Raw genomic sequence first — 23,796 nt, 5'->3', positions numbered from 1 at the left:
TGTAATATTCCGAAACGTCTATCTAGGAATTAATTAGAAGAGCGATATGTCTGACACTGGAGACTCCTTTAAAAAAAAAAAAAACATCTTTTGACAAAGAAAGAAAATTATTAACATTTACACACCATTAGTTTCTGTGGCACGATTCACAGTATATGTAATAACTGTTACGGAACGATAAGATATTAGTGCATTGATATAAAGCTTGATCTCAATCACATCCAGAGCTTCTGTTATAGGAAATGAATCAACACCTTCCCATCACTCAGATGGAGCATTCGGTAATAGAGTGCTATAAATGCTTTAATTAACCATAGTCGGGGTCGTTGTGCTCGTGACATGGATCCTTTAACACGCTGCGACACATCAGCAACGAGCACCGGGCGCGCGTGTGTATTTTTAGGAAAATCAGAGTTATAGCCTGTGACTGTGCATGTTATTAGTCAGCGTCCATGCCTGCATGGATATTACTTTAATATTGCCTGTTTAAGTGAAACCATCAAATGAAATTGTAGAGACGAATGCTTGCCAAAGCTGCAGTATAACTCTTTGATGGAAAGTGTTTTTGTCGAGATTTTTTTTTTTTTTTTTACTGTAATTCAAACTGTGCTTTTATGTGAACCTCTCTTTCTCTCTCTCTCTCTCTCTCTCTTTCTCTCTCCCTGTGTGTGTTCTCTGCGCTCTAGCTGAGTGTGAAGGTAGCGCATGTGCCGAACCTCTCGGCAGGTGTGACGTGTGTGTTTGAGGACCTGAGCGAGAGCCCTGGAGAGGTGCTGCCTAAAGGACAGATCCTCTGCATGTCGCCGTCGCTCCGAGACGTCCCGACGCTCACACACGGATACGGTGAGACACAGAGAACAACACTTACAGCAAGGAACACCATACACTGAGGGCAGTTAGAATTATGATTTTGCAATCACGATTAAGTTTAAGTCAAACCGGGATAAACATTTCTGGTGAATGAACGCGTGAAACCGATTTACAGAAGACTTCAAGCCCAGTGCGGTGTCGAGACATTTGAATGGTGCGGGCCGTGAATGTCGATCCCGGTTGACGTGGCTCAGAGCCCACTGCAGTCGTCCTGTGAACATTCAGCGAGTGAAACGGATAACTTGTCTAAGAGACGCATCTGTCTGTGGGAACTGGGCACATAATCGTGCACGTTACAGGAACTCGGCTGGAAGTTTTTGCCACATCCATCGTACAGTCCTGACCTCGCTCCAAGCCATTTCCACATGCTTGGGCCATTAAAGGAGTTCCTGGGAGGCCATGGTTTTGGATGAAATTCTACCTTAATGGTTCCAAGCACTAGTGAAACACTGGGTTAAGTGCATTAGTGTAGCAGGAGATTATATAGAGAAATAAAGGTAGTTTTTACTCTCATAACTGTTATGTTCTGCACAGTCAAAAGTCCCATTTTGACAAGAACGCTAGTCGTAAATGGAGGAACAGGTGTCTTCATATTTTCCTTTCTTAATTATGTATATATAAATTAAGTGTAAGATAACTTTAGAATAAAGTAAGGGTATTCTGGTGACTGTTGACCTGCGAAACTTTAGTGAAGTGATAAAACACAAGAAGTCAGGGTTTTCTTTCAGTGAAAAAATAAAAACAAAGCAAGCATTAATTTTTAATCAGCAGTCACACCAGATTTTTGTGTCACTCCACCGTGCTTTTATTCTTCTTTTTCTGTTTAAAAAAAGCCGTTATTTACCGTATTTAGCTTTTTTTTGACTTTTTGTCAGTGATATTAGCACCTTTGATATTTCACGTTTTCCTTTTTGATATTGAAAAATTAATTATAAAAAGTCTATGATGTTCTACAATTAAATATAAATAAAAGGCGTCTCGGATGTCTCGACCAGGTCTAGATTTTTAAGTGGAAGGCACAATGAGTTTAAAATGGTGTAAATAATGAGAACAACGCAGAAACGACACAATTATAAAATACTAACGGAAAACATTAAGCACTAAGATCATTTGAAGAAAAAAAAAAAGGTGTAGAAAAGCACACGTTTGTTTTACAAGATTGAATGTTGTAAATAGAAAATGCCGTTTTAGTACAATACAGTAGTTGGTGTAAAAATAAACACCTATTAAAATATTTTTTTCTTTATGTAGTGCTTTTAACAGAGGTTATTCACAGAATGAAAACAATTTATGGAAGGAAGTTTGAGAAAATGTGTATAAATTATAATGATCAGATTGTCCCTGATTAGCAAGTCGAGGGCATAGCAATGGAAAAACTCCCTGAGATGACACTAGAAGGAACCTTGAGAGGAACCAGACTCAACAGGGAACCCATCTTCATTTGTTTGATATCTGATGGATACAGGAGGGATTGATCTGCAGTCCTACTGTGTGCCGTGAGGCTGAAAGTTCAGTGTAACAGGAGAGCTGTTTAAGTTAACGCTCGTGGAGGCTCGGGTACAAATCTGTTTGTGGGACTTTCAGTTTTAAATTATTGAACGTCTGCAGTCACAAGTCATCGGAGAACAGCTGTCGGGATCAGCCTATTGCATTATATAACAGAAAACATGGGGAACTTAACTCCTGATGCCCTGAACCAAATTCTCTACTTTATATTTTCTAGTGTACAAGAATCTGAGCTCAGAGTGTGAGACACAGTTCTGCAATTAGCTAATCAGCCAGTCATGTGACAGCAGAAAGGTCATGCAGGTACAGATTAGGCATTTGAGAGATTCAGATCACGGTGACTTTGAAACGTATCGTGTTGGTTGGTACCAGATGTGGCTTTAAGTATTCTAAAAGTTCCTGATCTCTTGGAATGTCTCATTTGCAGAACTGTCTAGGACTTAGTTGTTCGCTCCGTCACCTCAAACCTCTAGGGTCAGGGGTTCCTAATCCCATTTCCGGTGTGTGTGTGCGTGGAGGTGGGGCTCCAGGTCTCCTCCGACAGTCTGCAGACATGTGGTGTAGGCTCAGCGTTGGCAGTTTCCATTTGCAAGTTGTGTAGAGGATGGATGGATGGATGGATGGATGGATGGATGGATGGATGGATGGATGGAACGAACGAACACTTTGTAGTTGTAGGTTATGATGAGAAAGGAAAGGAAAGGTTGGGGTGTGTGTGTGTGTTGGGAGGATCATATTGCTAGATCATAGAAACTTAATGTGGGCATGTTACCAGGTGGTAGTTGGTAGTGTGAGTGGTAAGGATGAGTCTGCACCTGCGTTTTAGCAAAGGGATGCTACAGAAACGCACCAGTGCCTGTTGCATACCTCTCTACATCTCAATGCACCCAAGTTGGCCTTTTGTTCCTCTTATCGCTCTCAATTATCTCCTCGTAGACGCTCACTGAAACTGAGTCCTTGTTAGTCAACTATCCACAGGTGTAGGCTTTTTATACTCACCACTCACACTCTATTCCCAGACTCCGCCCTTTATTTACCTCTTCTTACAACCAAATTGAGGAAAGAAAAGCATCTTTGAACCCTTAGCGTGCAGACAGTTGAGGCTTCATCAACAACAAAGTCACACTGGGTTCCTTTTGAGCCAAGGACAGGAATCAGATGCAAGTGTGCCAAAACTATTCAAACCCCTTCAATGTGCAGGTGCACAAGCAGGTTTTACTATTTGTCTATTTATAATAACCAAACCGAGTCCTTGCAAGGGTTAAGATTAGCATGTGCCTCATGTTTGTGTCTGAAATCTCATCCGTGTCAGTCACAATTTACTGCGGGAAGGACAGAATGTGCGTTCGGATCAGATGGGGAAAATGTCAAATCTGATCTAGTCTTTCAGAGCAACGCGAGAGCCGCTTCGACTCTCCAGGATCAAAGAAGTGCGTTTTTAAATGTCACGCTCGGCCCGAGATCATAATTACATATTTATTTTTTATCAGAAGAGTGAAACGTCTTTGACATGTTTTTGTCAAGATGCTTTAATAACGCATGCATACTTATACTCCTCATGTTAACCTTTTCTAGACTTTTGCTTAAGCCTTTCACGAAACTGTGAATGGAAAACTAAATTAGGCCTGCGTGTGTAATTTCACAACCAGAAATGTAATCATTAGTGGAGGCAGAGAAACTAAGACAAGCCGCAAGTCACAGATCCAGTCGTCACTGAGAGATTCTGTTGTCTTGTGTTCGTTACCGACGCCCGAGTACTAGAAGAGAGTCCTGTTTTATTCCGAAACAGCTCCGATAATGAAGCCGTAAGACACAAAAAAAAAAACAATCATGTCACCTGATGTTTGTTTTTTTACTTACAGTCTGTCCTCGTTAGCAGGTTTTAATAGACAAACCAGAAGAGCAGGTTTAAATTACTCTCGTATCGACTGCGTGGTTGCAGCGGATGCCTCCAAACACACACCGCAGGTGCTCATTTAAACACTGCCAAGTTTAATTCAGAGTTGTTGTTTTTTTAAATAAAGTTTTAAAGATAATGTAGGTTTTTTCGGGGGAAGAACATCAGGTAATGCTGTTTGTTTACTGTAATTATGGCAGAGGTTGAGAGATGAACTATCCATGCTTTTTTGCTTGCATCTTCATTCTAAAAGTTTGTCCACATGGTTGTTTTCTACATTTATTTTTTTTAAAGGTGCTCAGAGAAACCTTAAAAAAAAAAGATAGAAAAGCAAAGCGCACTACTTCTGACCTTTAGTCACTTACCTAAACCTAATATTTCCATTAAAGACGATCATGGCATGTCCAAATGGAAATATTACGCCAATTATGGTGATGTGAGGGCACACAAGTATAATTGGAAAAGCAAAAAAAAAATAAATGCAGTCATTAGCAGAAAGCAAAGGGCCGCTACGTTCAGAAATGGAAGTGCATTTCGCTTGGAGAAGGAGGAAGTGGATAAATGCGTCCGCAATCAAACGTATTAGAGATGCTTTGAATGTACGAGCAGGTAGGAGGATAATTACCGCGTCCCTGCTGTATAAAGCCGAAACTGGTCATTTCCTGTCCTAATTGATCGCTCTGACCCCCTCTGCTTTCTTCTCCTTGCTTACAGGCGATAAACGAGTGGTCAGGCTGTCACTCAAGTCTAAAGAGACCGGGCTGAAATTCATCACCACGGATTTCGTTTTCTACAACTGCAGCGTCCTGCAATCGTGAGTATCCTGGCTTAGTGGATCTGCAAGATTTTTTTTTTTTAAACTGTAATGTAGTTCTGAAAACTGTAGACTTTAATAATGTTACAGCATTTTAAAATAAGTACAAAGAAAGGGGAATGCATTGAAAGATGTACTGTATTGTGAACGTCGCACATGGGAGCATGTCAGGCATTTTAACAGGATGAATCTGATCACAACCTGTGAACTAATTAGAGTTGTGGTTTTAAAGAATTTAAAACGAGTAAAAGGATTGAATAATTATAAAAATGCTAAGAAACTTGTTTTGATGGTTAACATGTTACCTTTTTTCCGCTGATTATCAAAAAGCTCAACACTCCAGTCCAGCAGGTGGCAGTAAAAAAATAAATAAACAAAAATCTAAACGAGAAGCAGCGATACGCTTCCAAAACATGAGTATTTGCAGAAGATGCAACCGGTTTATATTTGTTTTGCAGAAGCTTTGTTACATTTTTTCAAGGAATTCACCGATTTTATTTTAACATAATATTTAAGATTTCAAGAATCATAAACCTGACCCAAAAAAGATCAATTACATCTCATAATCGATTAAAACGCAGAGCCCTAATTAAAACTTGGCTTTCATAATGTGAGAAAGTTGCGTTTAAATATTTGCTCAATTTTTAAATATAGAAGTAACTGTTATAGGGATAAGGCATTTTTTTTTTCGTTCTGTTTCAAATGCTATTATTCCTGCTAATGTATTCTTTCTGGATTTGTTTGTCTGAGTTATTATATATTCCCTGTACCGCTCCAATAGCAAGAATACTAATGTCTTTGTTGAAACGGCTTTGTAAATGCAACTTTTCAACAGAAGAGAAACTTCTTTTTGTTTGCACTAATTGCTATGCACTGAAACTTGTGGGTTCGTCTCATTCTTTCATACTATGTATATATATATATTTTAGCTCTCAGGAGTTTTAAAAATGCCTAAGGGCAGAGAAAAGAAGATTCGACATTTCAGTTTAAAAATATATGAACACAAAAGATGTTACATCCTTGTATGTAGGCTGTGCATCGTCTGGGTGCTTAAATAGCGGCGGACTTGATTGACTTCCTGCTTGGTGCACAAGTTGGTTCGGTTACTCACTGATGATCAGTCTGTCTAATATAGCGATCCCTGTTTCACATCCCTAAAACAGGGAGTTTTATTTTTATTATTTTGCTGTGGAAAATAAAGCCCTTCGTCATTATGGATAGAGTCATATCCTGTACATACCGTAGCTGCTGCTTCTTCTCCTTTTTTTTCTTTCTTTTTCCCCCAAAAGTCTGGTACTCGTGCAGGCTGTAGTTTTTAGTCAACAACACAACAATCGACGTTTGAAATTTTTTATTTTATTAATAACTTTCAATTATGTAAATTATTTATAATGCTATAAAATAGTTGACCCTATTTTATCTCCCTATTTTTGTTGTTTTCATGCATAGAGTAATATCCTGTGCATAGCAATGCTTTTATTCCACTTGACCCTATTTCACTTCCTTCTGTTTTTTTCTTTTTTTTCCCCCCCAGGAAACCCGTACTCGTGTGCATGGGGCTGTATTTTTAGCTATAACAAAAAGCATTAAAGCAACAACCCAACGATCGACTTTTAAATTTATTTATTTATTCGTTTTTATTATCCCATTTATGTCAATTTTTTATAACGCTATAAAAAGACAAATCGATACAATCGGCTCAAAATGTGAAGTGATTTTAGTTACACCAAAGAGTTAAATTATTTACATCTAAATTAAATTGTAAACTAAGCAGCCAGGCAACCATTATAATAATACGTTATTATAATAACTATTATAACAGTCTATGCGTGGATCATATACTGTAGTTGCAGTTATTTCTATATTAATTAAAAAAAAATTACCACTTACACATACGCACTTTTCTTTGACATTTAATTAAAAGTTAATTTTAAAACTTTAAGTTATTTTTCTTTTTTGTTTTAAGAGCAGAAATCTCTAAAAATATCCTGTTTACAAGTTATTTACAGTAAAATCACATTATTTCTATATCTCATAATAATTTGCACGTTAATTGCACCCCCTAACGTGATTGGCTAATGGTGCTGTCATGTTTGTAGTCATCGTCTTTGTAGCCCTTTCGGATGCGTCATGGATCTTTTAACGCTGTGATTAGGTATTAAACCAACACAGCTTGTGAGTGAGCGCAGACTCCTGCACAGATCTTCTACAGTAATATTCTGGTTCGTTGACAACGGCGTGTTTTCTTTTGCTTTTACTTGCACATCATTCGGATGTAAATGCAGAGCCGCGTGCAGAGGCCTCGATCTCCTGCGCTCGGTTTAGGGGAGGATATCAAGCGCCACTTAACTGGCAAATTACACCCTGCTAGTGCTCTCATCTCCAGCTCAAGAAATGCAGCCCCACCACTGACTCTGTGGAAAAGGTCCTGCCTCACTGCAGCCTGTCATCAAATGAGAGTAATTGGCTCAGAGGTGTGAGTGGAGACCGGTTAAATTGGAGTGCGCTCCAGCCTCATGCTGCTAGCCCTAGCATCCGCCCGGGCCGGGCAGGTCGGCGTGAAATAGGAGCCGGGATTGGCTGACAGCGGCGACTGGCTACATGTGAAGAGAGAGCCCGAGGTGTCGTATCCACACACGCTCCTGTATGAATGGGAAGGGTCAGCCTTGATCCACACACACACACGCACGCACTTTTGAAAGGCTGGAGATGTAGGACCATGCCTCAGGCTTGGGACACCAGCAGACTTTGGAAGCGCAATGATATTTGGGGAAAAGTTGGACAGAATGGAAATGGCAAAAATTCATGAAAATGAAAACCTGCTTGGATGCAAAGTGGGAAATTGGCATATTGATGAATGTTGAAGTGGGATTTATAAATCCATCTTTTAATTAAGCATGATGACTAGGGTCTGGTCCAGCTTTTCCATGACGATGAATATTTGGCTTGACTTCCCTAACAGGACACGCTTTTATCCCTGGAAAAAAAAAAAACATTGTTTATATAATTAAATACAGTTTTTGGCTGGATGTTTTGTGAAATTTGTGTTTTTAATGTATCTGTATCCTTCCAGATATTATCATGCAAACCTACAGTAAATGAAAATCTTTTTCTTTTTTTTTTTATGATGATTTTTTATTTATGTATTTATTTATTTTTTTGGATACTGGTATAGAAAGATAAGCTCTAAATACACCGCAACCGTGACCTGGATAAATTGATCCAGCAAACTACTGCCGGTCTGGAACCAATAATAGGTGTGACTTCTGGAGCATTTATCAGGGCGATGGATGGGGAGCAGGGCAGGGGTGGTGAAATAATTTTATCACCATGGCAAGATTTATTTATTTTTTATCTGATTTTCATGAAAAGTGAAAACAATTAAATTAACAAGTAAATTAAGTAATTTAAATTATTCTAGGAGTTATCAGAGATTTTCTATTTTTTTTTTACAATTACACAAAACTGAATGAATACAGAACATGTATATGGGGATGTGTTTCTGTGTGTGTGTATATATGTGAGTATATACATACCGTGGGGGGAATAAGTATTTGATCCCCTACAGATTTTCTACGTTTGCCCACTTACAAAGAAATGAAGGGTCTATAATTTTTTATAGGTTTATGGTGAATAATTAAGACAGAATATCAAATAAAAATCCAGAAAAAACACATGATACAAATGTTATGAATTAAGTTGCATTTCAATGGGGGAAATAATTATTTGATCCCCAAGCAAAACATGACTTAGTACTTGGTAGAGAAACTCTTGCTGGAAAGCCCAGTGGGAAGACGTTTCTTGTAGTTGTTACCAGATTTGCACACATCTTGGGATGCATTTTAATCCACTATTCTTTACAGATTTTCTCTAAATGTTTAGGGTTTTTTGCCTGTTGCTTGGCAACTTGAAGTTACTGTACAGCGCTCTCCGTGAATTTTCTATTTGATTGAGGTCTAAAGACTGGCTAGACCACTCCATGACTATAATGTGCTCATTCTTGAGTCACTCCTTAGTTGCCTTGGCAGTATGTTTGGGGTCATTTTCATGCTAGAAGACCCATTCACAACCCAATCATCCATAATTTTAAAACACATGGTCTCATCCATTTCCCCTTATCAATGCTTTGTTTGGTGACTGTGCTTCCAACTGCCTGGAGATCATTCACAAGCTCCTCCTGTGTAGTCCTGGGCTGGTCCCTCATTTTTCTCATGATCATTCTTGCTCCATGAAGTGAAATCTTGCATATAGGGCCATTAATGGTTACTTTGTATTTCTCGCTCCAGCAGTTGTCTCCTTCTCACCAAGCTTCTAGCTGATGGTCTTGTAGCCCGTTCCAGCCTCGTGCAGGTCTACAATCTTGTTCCTGACTTGCTTTGACAGCTCTTTGGTCTGGCCGATGGTGGTGAGGTTTGAATGGAAGATAGAGATTTTGTGGACAGGTGGCTTTTATACACACACCACATTGTTGTTCTTAAATTAATATGTGTACCACAAGAGCACATAACCAGTCTGTGAGAGGCAGAATTATTGTTGATTGGTTAGGGGATCAAAATACTTATTTCCCTCATTGAAATACTTTTTCTGTTTTTTTGATGGATATTTTGTCTCGATCCTTCCCCATAAACCTTCGATAAAAATTATAGACCCTTCATTTCTTTGTAAGTGAGCAAACTTAGAAAATCTGTAGGGGATCAAATACTTGTTTCCTCCACTGTACATACAAAGGGGCCCAAAAATGTATACACACTTCAATATATATATATTAAAAAAAAAAGTGTCTCTCTTTTAACGGTCACATGATATCAACAATGGTGAGACTACTGTCTTCTTTAGAGGAAACTCTAAATACTACACACACGCACACACACTATATATATATATATATATATATACTGTACACTGTATATGTGTGTTGTTGGCGCCCATGGAGCAGATGGGGTTAAGGGCCTTGCTCAAATCCCACAACCAGTGCTTAAATCCCTGAAAAAATCACTGAGAAAGCCATTCCCCCCCCTTTTTTTTCTCCCTCAGCTCTTTTTATTGCCAAATATTCTGGACATCATCATAAAATAATGCTCTTGCATCTATTTAGGTAGAAAAAGCTTGAAAACGGACAGAAGACCATTTTCTGGTTTCATGTTTCTGATTCCTGTACTCTGACCGGCTCGGAAAATGCACTTCCTAAAAGGGGCAGATCGTTTAAAGTTACAGACACAGAAGCGGCGAGTGTGAAAAAGGAGTGAATCATATAGAATCACAGATTGAGTAAAACAGCTGCAACACCATGCTAGTGCAAAACAGGACTTGGAGATTTAGTTGTTTGTTGCTGGTTTTTTTCAAGGTTTGAAAAGGAGGTTGTGTTTGATCTGTATGTGTGCGTGTTAGTTGGACTGAACGTTGTAAGGACGCTGTGTGCTTCAGTGCAGTGGGTTGAAAAGCAGCTGCTAATCCTGCAGGCCAGCACCTCCCGATCATTTCAGTCTTCTATCAGCGTGCTGTTCTGCCATTGAGCAGAGCCGAGTACATCACTTAACACAGCGAGCAAGCACAATCGCACATTGTGAGCAGAGCTTTTTTTTCCCCCCTCTTCTTCTCCAACCAATTTAAAGTGCTTGGTTTGTGATTAGCATCAGAACGGCAGGGAGAGATGTGAATCCGCTTCTGAAAAGATGAAAAAGACCTAGGAGAAGGAAGACCAGTGAAACATTCTAAAGCCGGTCACATGATTTAAGGGAAAAACAATCTGCTAAACTGTGCAGGTTGTGTTTGAGAGTACGAAACTGCCACATGTTCTGACACACACATGCATTCAGGTGTGCACCATAATCAGTTCTTCACCGCGAGTGCGATTGTAAGCGTATGCGGAAGTTAAACCGGTGATACATGCATGTCCCAAACGTTCATGTTACACGCAGTCACACAACAATCAATTTTCCCGTCTGCGGTTTGTGGAATCAGGCTCACGTGGATCCGACGAGCTGGGCTCGCCTGTTGCCATGGTAACGCGGCACCGGAGCGGAGCAAGGCCCTTCTACTTCCCCCCCCCAGCGCTGACACCGTGCCAAATTTCCTCCTCTCACAAAAGCCCCATGGGAGCGCTTAAACACCGGCCTCCATCTTTATTTCCCACAATCCTTCACCCTCTAGCATCCCTCCCATCCCCGGGGGCTGCAGTGACCACCTGAGAAAAGAAAAGTATGATGTCTTTGAGTTCGGAGGAGTTGATTGATGGATGGTATTCTTGCGCAAAGCATCCTTTGAAGCGTTTCCATGTGGAAGCTACAGTGCGCTTAAGGAGAACAGCGTTACGAAATCTCTTATGCAAACCTTTGGAAAAAAAAAAAGAAATCTTTTTTCCCTTCTTTCATCCTCCCCAGCATCTGTTTGTGAGGATTGTGTCTCAGTGTTTGGCTCACAGTATGCATTCATTAAGCAGCTCATACTTTGGGACGTCAACGCTCAACCTAGATTTGGAAGTGACTGTGGAAACACAGGAGGCTACAGTACGAAACACCGTTATTTTAGTTGCAGTTTGTCCTTTATTGAGGTTTCTCTAAAAGCAAAGGCATACCGTCATGTTAGAGCAGTAGCTGAAGATTTATTAGTTTCAACACTTTCGTATCGATTTATGCATCAGGATAATACAATTCCTAAGACAAAAAAAAAGTTTCTACATCTCCGTTCTACTCTTATAAGCTGGAAGCACACAGTTCTACGAGATCTCTTTGTATGCTGCTCCAAACCTGTTTCAGTATGACAGTGCCCCTGTGCACAAAGTGAGCTCCATGAAGACATGATGTGCCAGGATTTGATGTGGAAAAAGGCTCGGAGAGAGATCTGATCTCAACATCATTAAACACCGTTGAGATGAATCGGAGCACTGACTGCGCCCCGGGCCTTCTCACCCATTCTCACTAATGCTCTTGTGACTGAACGAGCACAAATTCCTCTAGCCACGCTCCGAAATCTAATGAAAATCCTTACCAAAAGAGTGGAGCTCATCACAAGAGAAAGGAAAAAAATGCATTGCATCTGGAAAAGTGATGTTCCAGATGTTTAACAAGCACATATGGATCTGTTTGGTCTAGTGTTTGCATAAATTTTTACCATGCAGTGGAGCCACTGTGCATATCAGTATTAGTGAAGATGTGGCCTCTGTGTGTGAGCGTGATGATGGAGGCGTGGCCTCTGTGTTTAAGGGTTATGATGAATGAGGCGTGGCATCTCTGCATAAGGGTGGACATGAAGGAGACGTGGCATCTCTCCCTGAAGGTGGACATAAAGGAGACATGGCCTCTGTGCATGAGGATAGAGGTGAAGGGGCGTGGCCTATGTGCATGATGGTGGACATGGAGGCGTGGCCTCTGTTACAGAGGGGTGATGGAGGCATGGCCTCTGTGCATGACGGTAGAGGTGATGGAGGCATGGCCTCTGTGCATGACGGTAGAGGTGAAGGGGACGTAGCCTGTGTGAATGAGGGTAGGGATGAAAGAGGCGTGGCCCATGTGCATGAGGGTGGAAATAAGGGAGGCGTGGCCTGTGCGCCCAAAGGAAAATAGATGAAGGAGGCGTGGACAGAGTGGTAATGGGGGCGTGGACAGAGTGGGGATGGAGGAGTTGTGGCCTCTGAGATGAAGGATGCTTGGCCTCTGTCAATCCATTAAATTTCAGCTGATTTGTTTCCTCATATGATATCTTGATAAATAAATAACTGTGGTCGGCTCAGGACAAGGTTGTCACACAGTGTCACCTCACATTAGCTGATCCGGCACTCTGACACTCAGGGATTTAGAGGCAGCCTGGAACATGAGCAGCACAATTTTCTTCCAGGCTTAAGATCACAACCACACACCCAATTGTACACAATTAGCTAGTTGTCCAACGTTAGCTTTTCCTATCTGGTATTCACGGTTTGACTCCTTCTTGCCCCTTTTCCTCTTGCCTAAAAAAAAAAAGGTCTAAGTGAACTAGTGTGGATTTTATACACTGACACGGCATCTTTCATCCAGGCCCTGCATATTCAAGCGGTCTTTACTGCACACACGGACCGCAGCTTCACCCCTTTTTTTTTGGCTCTTTTGAAAACGCGACTCCTGAATCCTGAGTATAATGCGACCCTCGGCGGCGCATTCATTTCGAAAAGTGAGGACAGCGCCGGCGTCCAGATACGGGCTCTGCAACATTAGCCCGGCCTGTCATAATCCAGGCATTATTTCGCGCCTGAGCAGTCCTCCTGCCAGAGATATTGTGTTTGCCACCCGTCATTGTGGGGGTAGAGTAATACTCTGTAATTCTGTAAAGAGCACAAGGCAGGCTCACTCTCACTGCAACTGTCTCAAACATCTCGGCGAGCAATGGAGGCGTTTTTTTAGACCAGCAGAGTGCTATTAGGAAAGGGAGAGAGAGACCGAGCATGAGAGGGAGAGATACATTATTCTGAGCAGTGCATCTCCGGGGTGTAATGTGCTCAGACTACTGAGAGCCTACTGAGGGAGATTTTTGAAGCACATCCCTGGAGGGAAAGATATGATTAGTGTGGGACTAAGCGTACACTCTGCGAATGAGCACCAAGTGCATGCTCCCAGTGCTTACTCCCATCCAGATCCAAGTGCCATCTCCAAGCACCCTAAGCATATGTTTTGTCCCTATATAGTCACCTATATAGTTTCCCAGTACATTCTCTGCACTCCTGACCCTTTCCGAGTCCCTTTACAGGCCAAGCGTTTGCCTCTCGATGCATGCTCCGTATACATATGTCAAGTGCTTTGTTTTTGTACAGTCTCCAAATGCATGCTTCCACATGCTCAAGAAAGGGTTTGTTAAAGGTTCTTGGGATAGGTATGGATTTCTTGCATTTCTAAAAGCAGTTCTTCTTGCAATCCTGTCTGGAAAACCTTAGTTTTATTTTATGGTTGTGCATAGATAACATAAAACGTCCTTTGTATCCTTCAGTGACGGGATAATCTGACACAAAAATGATGTATGTCGAGCAAAAAAAGATGCAATGGTCCAAGTCTGTACACCTGCGATCCAAAACTCCAGAACACTGATTGGTCCAGATTGGTTCTGTTGCTTTTGCTTCCTATGCATAGGATTAGTTGTTTCATTTCCAGTTTCATTGTTTGGGGCTGTTGAGAAAACATTTATGGACAATATTAGTAAAGTGGTAAAGAAAGAAAGAGACCATTGATGTCACTAGTTGTATCTTTGAAGCAAGGCTCCACAACAATTAAATGAAAGTCTTGTTCTGATTTGGGAGGTGGATGTGATTTAGAAGTTTGGGAACTAGGGTACGCGGATCATGTGCCGGGTCATGTGACTGGGTTTGTGTTTCTCTGTTTGCACGAGGAACTATGGAAATGGAATTCATGTTGGCTTGTGGAGCAGACATGACAGAAAGCAGCAGCTTGATTGCATTTGAACAGAAGTTGTTTGAAATAGTAAGGGAGTGTCCAGTTTTGTTTGACAGCTCCTGTTTTTTTTTATTTTTTGTGTGTGTGAAATTTTGGTGGGAAAAAATGACGATGATCTCGAGCACTAGGAGATCAGCTTTTTTCCTGTTTGGGGTCGTGACGGTGAGTTGTAGAGTAAAATAGAGCTTGATACGCTTATGCGTCTATTTTTGAAGGAATGTTCAGCCTTGGGAATCTTGAAGTGGCGGATAAGACACTCTGCTACCGATTAGAAGATTTTCAGTTCAAATCCCAACCTACCAAGCTTCCAGGGCTGGGATTTTTTAGCAAGACCTTTAATCCGTAAAAAAACTCCTGGGTTGTATCCAGCCTCCGGACAAATGAACAAACTTTCGCAATTCTATACAGTCTCCTAATGCCTTCTGCTTGTGCATTAACTAGTTTACTCCTCCGTATTCAATTTACAAATGGATCTCATCACCTTTTCTCCTACATATCCCGTGCCTTCACAGAGTACTTAATACCTAAACGGTTTCCAGCTGCGTTCTCCCTTTACGTATCCTCCAAGTGTTTAAGACCTTTGGAGATCCTCAAGTGCACGCTTCAAGTGTTTAGTCTCTATACGGTCTCCAAGTGCATTCTCCAATACGCTTAGTCTTTTTACAGTCTCCAAGTACATTCTCTCCACACATACACCGAGTGCTTAGTCTCTTTAGAGACCTCGAGGGCTTGCTCCCAGTGTTTATTTCATGTACAGAGTACAAGTGCGTTCTCCTCATACGATTGCCAAGTGTTTAGTCCCTGTTCACACTCCAAGTGTCTGCTTAAGGCTCGCATTTGCAGTACGCCAAAAATACTTTTCTTTTATCTCCAAGCACATGTTCCTCCTATTTAAGAGTGCAGTGTGACCTTGAAAGCTACAGCCAGTGGGGGTTTGAAACAATTCTGGTATCCTAAACTTGTGCAGACGCCCTCCCGATTTCCTCCTTGGAAAATTTGTCCGGGAGCCAGGTGTGCCGCAAGTCACGATGCACTCAATTACATGCGAAGTCGAAATCGGGCTATTTCTGCCCTAGTTAAATAGAAGTTCAGCTTGTAACCATCAGAGGTCCAGTGACCCCGCAGGAGTAATCGTGCATGTCGGAGTGAATCGCGGAGGCTCCTTGACATTTGGCGCGGTCAGATTTCCGAGGCGGCGTCCTTACTACGCCACTTCCTCCCGAGATAATGTGTGACCTGGGGCACGCTCAAGATGTTAACATGCTGTTGAGCACAATGGCAACATTGAAAATCACTGAATTAGGTTCCTGTGGGAGCTTCTTTAAAAACTCGCCTATGAGGTTTAGCCGTGTTGTTCAGAGTCACTTCCTCTCGTCTCTCTCTCACACACACACACACACTTACAGCTTCATGGTGTTTTTACGGTCCTTAATGTGTCTCGGCTCTGATGTACAAATTCTGCCCCTTGCCTCGTCTCCTGCCTCAGTTCAGTGAATGCAAATAAAGACATCATACATGGAAGACCATCTGGAATAAAATGTTTTCCTTTGGTTAGCTCTTAACGTATTTCGCTCTCTCTTTCTCCGCAGGTGTTCCTCCTGTGTAAGCAGCCCTTTCCCCTGCAACTGGTGTAAATACCGGCACATCTGCACCAACAACGTGGCCGAGTGCTCCTTCCAGGAGGGCAGAGTCAGCAGCGTCGAGGTAAGGGAGACAGACCACAAACTCTCTCAGAGCCAGTCGAAAGTCATTCGCGCTGGCCACGACGACCGCAGCGAGGCCCGACTCCGTGATTCAGCCCGGCTCGAGTGACTCACTAGCGACGTCTGTTTCAGACGGGCAACTGAGAAAGTTTTAAATATGTTTTGAGTAACCTCTTATGCGACGAGAGAATTCTCGTTTCAGTAGACAAAACAAATGCTGTCAGATAACAAAGCACATCGGTGACCTTAATCTCGGGCGGAATGTCTCCTATGACTGTAGAATTTACTTAAAAATCATTACGATAATAAGTTTTTAAAAGCGCCACAGTGTGAACAGACTCCTGATCATTTTTGCGCTGATAAACACCACAAACAGAAATGTGCCTCCAGCTAATACAAAGCTTTGATTATTAAATGCATGTGTATTAAATGCATAAATGCAATCGTATTGTGGTGTATAGGTGGTTAACTATAGGTGACACCAACATATCACTATCCATCGTCTCATGGTGTCACATTTTTTCCTTAATCCGCAACTACAAAAAAAATGAAGTGCATTCAGCAGGCCGGTGAAACATGTCTTCCTTTGTTAGACAATTTCTTTCTTCTTTTTTTTTCTTTCTTTTTTTTTTTGGTCCAAAGCAACCAGCGCTGCCTTTTAAACAACCAGAATCAAGAATTCAATTCAAGTGCTGGTATTGGACAAGGCCTCATAAGATGTCAGTTCCTCAAGAATCTCAAAGCATTTATTTTTTTCATTTGTTGCTGATAGTTTAATGTTTGAGTGAATGTAAAGTAAACAATCTTTAACTCTTTATCTTTATTTGTACATTATTTTCATTAATGGTGCGTTCAAATGGCCCACACGATATGGATTTTGAAGTGCTCTGTCGTCGTACATTAACTTCCTAGGCTTTTGGAATCGTTTTGTTTTTTGTTTTTTTTATGACATGGTGATAATGGATAATGGAATGCACTGGATTTGTGGGTGTAAATGTGACGCTTCCTGTTTTTGTGCGGGACTGGAAGCGGAACAACGGCCCTGTGTCTGCGTGTCTCTGTCCACTTTGACACCCCGAAGCCTTTTAAACTTGACCCTTGAACGTAGAGCTGGTATCTCACACGCGCTGCGTCCTGCGTGCCTGACTGTGGTTTAGTTCATACAATGGCTTGTTTCATTGAGAAGAGACTCGCTGTGTGTTGGACCGCAGGGTGGAACGCTCCCAGCTTGTTTTCTGATTTCAATCTCATTTCACCCGTAAATGAGTGTGACGTACTGTAAATCGCTTATTCAAGATTCAAAAGCACGGCATCATGTAAGTCAGGTTTAATAACTTTAATAGCTTCTAGTTACAAACCTTTAAGAATGCTAAAGGAAATATAAACAGCCTGGCACTTTAAAAGCAAAACACAGGAGTACTTCAGCATACGAGTTTAATCCAACCAGGGACGAGTTCTTAAAGTGAAACGCATTTTCCCAAAGGAAATAATGTAAATGCGGATAATCCGTTCCAGCCACCCAGTAATATTACAAATATTACCAATTTTCAACACTATAATAATATTTCTGCACATAAAAACAATTAAAACATTTAGAAAAGACATGTAAATGTAAAATATAATATAAATAGACATTAAATCTGACTTAACCTTGATTTATGATTCTATTTGGCACTGGATGCTTTAAAAAGTGTCTTCCTTTTTTCTTGCTGATGTGCTTCATTACTTTCTTGAGACTCAAGGTGCGGTCCTCAATAAATCTTAAACACACACAGAAACAAAAAAAAATAAGTAAACTCGCTGCTACTGTATATACACGTCCACATACTGCACAATATATGTGTATATGTATATATTAATATATGCGTCCATCTATTTCACCTTCTTCTTTCGTTTCTTTGTATTTTTATTTGTATTTTTACAGTTTATACATTTTATATTAATTTAAAGATATTTTATACAGATGTTTACTTAAAGCTGTTTCTCTGTTGTACTGTTTGATTCATCAAATGTAAATAATAATAATAAGTCAGTTCAGTTATATTAATCTTATTTTTGTATTTAATGCAAGTTGGTTGTTACTTTAATTTGCAACCATTCATCATCTGCTGTCACATGAACCTGCGCTCGCTGGTTTCCATCACGTTTAAAAGTAAGTCACTGTCTCGCAGCACATTCCTGTCCTTGTAAAAAAACTACATTTTTTTTTTTTTGGTTTTGTTATTATAATTTTTTTTGTTGTCCGGACCGATTTATCCAGCATTATGTCGAAGCGATTATAAGCTCTTCTCTTTCTGTCAAACAGCTGAATTCGGACCATTAATTCATAAAGCGCAGTTATGAGCTCCGAGCGGAGGTTAATAATGGAGTGTGTGGCGTCGAGGTGTTAAATACATTATTAACCGCCTTCCTGTTTGTGTTTGGCGGTGTATCAGACACAGGCTCGGGCGTTTGATGTCCGCGTTGCGTCCCGCGTGAAATCCGTTAGCGACGAGGAGAACCGTCTGACCCGTCTTGCTCCGTTTTACGCGGCTACTCCAATCTTATCTTTCTTCTTCTTTCATTAAAATTTCTTTTTTTTTCGTTCATATTTTCATACTCAGATTTTTTTCATTCTCACACAAACAAATCCGTCCTCACGCTACCACTTAATTACATGCTAAATTCTTATTATTATTATTGATATCTATTTATTTTTATTAGTTCATTTCTGTTATTGCTGGCATGGTGGCTGAATAGAATAGTCGCCATAGTGATTAGTCGCCTTGCACCTCCAGGGTCCGGGTTCGAATCTCACCTCGGGGTCCGTCTGCATGGAGGTTGCATGTTTTCTCCGGGCTTGGTGGGTTTCCTCTGGGTACTCCGGTTTCCTCCTACGGTCCAAAGACCGTAGTCTGAGAGTGTGGGAACTATGATGGATTGACGCCCTGTCTTCTGACCCAAGTACATGGGATAAGCGGTATAGACGATGAATGAAGGAATAATAATTAACATAATCGTTTTTTTATTAGTTTTGAATTTCTTGTTTTATGCTTAGTGGTAGGTATTTCGCCTGCCATGCGGAAGGCCCGGGTTCGATTCCCAGCCAGTGCCCAAACCCCGCAGCCACTGAACGCAGTGCCGGTCCCAAGCCCGGATAAATGGGAGTGTTGCATCAGTGAGGGCATCCGGCGTAAAACCTGTGCCAAGTTGTTGTGCGGACCGGATATTCCGCTGTAGCCACCCCTTGCCGGGAGCAGCCGAAAGACCAACAACAGTTTTATGCCACTTTCTTGTTCCCTAATAGGGTTTGTGCGTTGTGACGTCTCACCACAGTGCACTCTTTTTGTCCGTCACTTTTTTTTCCCTCTCTTTTTGCAAACGCGTTATTTCCTTCAGGAAATGCAAATCTAATATGATTGTTCTGTTGACAACGCGGCTCCCTGTTAGAATAAACGACCGAGCTTCCCACTGCGATAGAAATATGAGTCATAAGAAAGCGCTCCCCGGGACTATAATCACATTACAATGGCTGACCTGTTCGGTCAATAGTGTCACTGTAGCAGTCGCTGTTTAACACCAGCCTCTGTGTCTGATTCATAAATTCACAAAAAAAAAAAACCTCAATAGCGCTTCCTCTCGTCAGTTCTGTCGGGCGAGAAGCCGAGGCATGGCGGCGCTCGCGATTCCGAAGCTGGTTCAACGAGGGAATTATTAACTATGCGTATGCTAACGACGCGGGAGCCGCGGGAGAAACGAGGTTAATTGGATCTGTAATGCAACCGCAGAGATAATAAGGCATAATGATAGGCAGATGAGAGATGCAAAATAATCTGACACGTGATTGAGGGCCAGTGTAAGCACAGCGGCGGAGTGACACGTACAGTTAACAACACAGCGACAGCGTGTGTCTTAGCACGCGCACACACACACGCACGCCGAGGAAAAGAGGAGAAAAGGATAACTGAATCTTTTTCTTTCATGGTGTGCGGGATGGAGGATGCGCTTCCCTCATCTTCTGACACATTTTAATTTTACACTTAAATGAACACCAGAGAGATTCAGCATCAGACTGCAGAGATACGCCATCTCTCTCTCTCTCTCTCTCTCTCCGCCACTCTCTCTCTCTCTCCGTCACTCTCTCTCTCTCTCCGTCACTCTCTCTCTCTCTCCGTCTCCCCGTCACTCTCTCTCTCTCTCCATCTCCCCCGTCTCTCTCACACTCTCTCTCTCTCTCCGTCTCCCCCGTCACTCTCTCTCTCTCTCTCTCTCCGTCTCCCCCGTCACTCTCTCTCTCTCTCTCTCTCTCTCTCTCTCTCTCTCCCCATCACTCTCTCTCCATCTCTTCCGTCTCTCTCACACTCTCTCTCTCTCCGTCTCTCCATCACTCACTCTCTCTCTCTCTCTCTCTCTCTCTCTCTCTCTCTCTCCCCATCACTCTCTCTCCGTCTCCCCGTCACTCTCTCTCTCTCTCTCTCCGTCTCCTCCCCGTCACTCTCTCACTCTCTCTCTCTCCCCGTCTCCCCCATCACTCTCTCTCTCTTTCTCTCTCCGTCTCCTCCCCGTCACTCTCTCACTCTCTCCGTCTCCCCATCACTCTCACTCTCTCTCTCTCCCCGTCACTCTCTCTCTCTCTCCGTCTCTCCCCGTCACTCTCTCACTCTCTCTCTCTCCCCGTCTCCCCATCACTCTCTCTCTTTCTCTCTCCGTCTCCTCCCCGTCACTCTTTCTCTCTCTCTCTCTCTCTCCGTCTCCCCCGTCTCTCTCTCTCACTCTCTCTCCGTCTCCTCCCCGTCACTCTCTCTCTCTTTCTCTCACTCTCTCTCCGTCTCCCCGTTTCTCTCACTCCTTTTCTCCGCACTTCTTTCTCTCTGTTTATTTCTCCGTCACTCTCTCTCTCTTTGCCCCCCCATTGCCCCTTCACTCTCTCTCTCACTCTCTCTGCACTTCTTTCTCTTTCTCTCTGTTTCTTTCTGTAACTCTCCCTCTCTCTTTCTCTTGTCCCTGTCACTCTCTCTTTCTCTCTCTCCCTCTCTCTGCACTTCTTTCTCTTTGTTTCTTTTTCTCCCTCTGCCCCATTGTCACTCTCTCTCCCTGTCCCCCTCTTTCTGTCACTCTTTCTTTTGTCTCTCTCTCACTCTCTCTATTTTCTTATTTTTCACTCACTCTTCTTTTCCTGTCTCTCTCTTTCTCTCTTCTCTATTGATCTCTATCTTCCTATCAATGCTACACTTTCCTCTCTTTCTTTCTCTCATGCTTTCTCTCTGCCCTTATGCCCTTTATCTTTCTCAATATCTCTTACATATTCTCTCTCCCTTCACTTCTTGTCTGCGTGTTTCTCTCTTCATCTATCTATTTATATTTCAGTTGTCATCGCTTTCTCTCCATCTCTGTCTTTTTTTTTCTTATTCCTATTTATCCATGTCCATTGTTTTCCTTCCACATCTTTCCTCGTCTTTCGTCTGTCTATCTCTTTTTTGATTGCTTTCATTCAGTCTCAATCTTTTTGTTTTCCCTTCTTTTGCTTTCCTTCTTCATATTACTTTGATCTATACCTTTCCATGTCTTCATTTCCTTATTTATACTCCCTCTCCCCTCTCTCTCTCTGTCTATCTGTCCATCTTTTTCCCTCTCTGTCACTATATTTCTCAAGAGAAGATTAAGTTGTAAGAAGTGATGAGTCATCCAGTGTTGATAATCGTGTAGAAGAGGGCCAAGAACTCTCACTCACACACACACACACAAACACACACACACACACACACGGCTGTAAACCTAGTTGGCAGTGAGAGAGTGTAAAGGCTAGAGGAATATAAGAGGAAACATCATCTCTGTGTGATAAACGAAAAGAAGAGCATTTCATCTCTGCATCCAAAAGCCTCAAAACTCCACAACAAGTGATTTAGAAGGTGTGTGTGTGTATGTGTGCCTGTAAAAGAAAAAAAAAGACAGAGAAGGTCCCACAGCGAGCCTTGTCAGTGCGGAATCACTCTAAAGTCAATCCTGAATCTACTTTTATTCTCTCTCTCTCTCTCTCTCTCTCTCTCTCTCTCTCTCTCTCTCGTACAGAAGCGGGCTGTTTACAAGCTCCGAATGCTTTAAGATCCCCAGATAAAATACTTTATCTGAAATACAAACCTCCAAACTACCTTGTCCATTTTTTTTTCATGCTAAAGTGTCACAGGCCAGCGTATGACGCTCTGAGGAAAGTGCTATCCACCCTCTTCTGCATACCTGACATCACACGGTCGGTGGCCGGTGTTTGTGATTGAACGACTGGACTTGGAGACTCCAGTTAATATGGAGACTATCCTAGAGTCATGGGTACGTCAGGGTTAGAAGGGAAGCACATGAAGTGATGCACTCATCATCAATAGCGCCATCATCAATAGTTCCAGCCTCTGGATGACGTGTTATGATCTGTGGTTGGATCCACACGGCTTTAGTTTTGCGGGCTTAATCCTTCCGTGTTTTATACCCGTTTACCCAGAAAAGTTGAGACTCTCTACAGAGCATGTGCTCCCATCAGTACGGCCTCCTTACACTTTTAATGGCAGCTGGCAACCGCTGCATTTTCTGCCTTTCAGTACACCGCTTTGGCGCTAGCACTCCTGTACCTGGTCTTTCCTGGTAGCGCGAGTTAATCAGTCGCGAATGGCAGATGGACAGATTTTTAAAAAGGGTGTGCAAACGTACTTTATGTATCCCTAAGTATGTGTGGAAAACTCTGTAAACATTGTAAACGTTTTTCACCTGCCGCCTTACTATTAACTGAAGTAGATTGACTAGATTTGAGGTTTGCAAGCATCATTTGTGTGTCTAAAAATGTTAACATTATCGCTTCATAGTTGATTCGTTTTTTTTTTTTTGCTCTGAGAATAAATTATAAGTAGGGTGGAAAAAAACATTTTAATTATGATTATTCGTGACATTATAATTGTGCTGTCAGAGCCTCGCACCGTGACATCGCCAACGTCTTGCCGTTTCTTAGTCTCTCCTGTGTTTTCGTTCCCCAGTCGCACCGTTTGCTGTGAGCGTTCGCACACGCCAGCGTTGAAGCCGCTTCAGTCTCGGCCATATGTTTACTTGTTGACGGACGCTCTCGTTTGCGCTCCTCGCGGAAATTCCTCATTTCCTCACGTACATTTGTTGACCTTCACATGGCCAATTAGATGCGCCATGAATCTTTATGTTGTGCCTTTAAGCAGTGCTGAGAGCAGCTGCCGGGCCATGTTATGCTCAGCCGCTGCACTTGCCATCTATTAAAATTCACCGTTTCCATACAAGGCTGGCTAACGGGTTTTGGATTACCCATTCGTTATGCATCGCAGGGACGGACTCAAGGATTCACATGGTGTTTGGGTAAACAGATGGCTTTTGACCTTTGCCAACGGCTGAGCCGTGACCCCTAATTACGAAGCGTTCCTCCTTCCTGACTTCTTGTGTTTCAGGAGGGAACGGCAGAACCTCGAGCGGGCTGTAAAATGCCGCTCTTTTAACAGGGAAGCAATCGTGAGTCAACAGTGAATGAGAGGCCTTATTGGCGGCAGGATGGGAATTTCAGGTCCCAAGATATAAAACTTTATGACGGAGTTAGTCTTGGCGGGATAA

The 23,796-nt window shown here is 42.1% G+C and overlaps 1 protein-coding gene across 1 annotated transcript in view; it reads left to right on the top strand.

Annotated features, from left to right (window-relative positions):
• The window catches only part of plxna3 (plexin A3), a 197,361-nt gene that overhangs the window by 113,850 nt on the left and 59,715 nt on the right, over positions 1-23,796 (top strand). The window contains exons 7-9 of the mRNA XM_053503619.1: positions 687-843; positions 4,988-5,087; positions 16,093-16,207. Coding sequence (XP_053359594.1) covers positions 687-843; positions 4,988-5,087; positions 16,093-16,207 — 372 coding nt within the window. The remainder of the gene's footprint in view (positions 1-686; positions 844-4,987; positions 5,088-16,092; positions 16,208-23,796) is intronic.

Source organism: Clarias gariepinus, chromosome 9 (genome assembly GCF_024256425.1).
Source record: "Clarias gariepinus isolate MV-2021 ecotype Netherlands chromosome 9, CGAR_prim_01v2, whole genome shotgun sequence".
In the NCBI taxonomy this organism is placed as follows: Eukaryota; Metazoa; Chordata; class Actinopteri; order Siluriformes; family Clariidae; genus Clarias; species Clarias gariepinus.
This window is presented reverse-complemented; position numbering and strand designations above follow the sequence as displayed.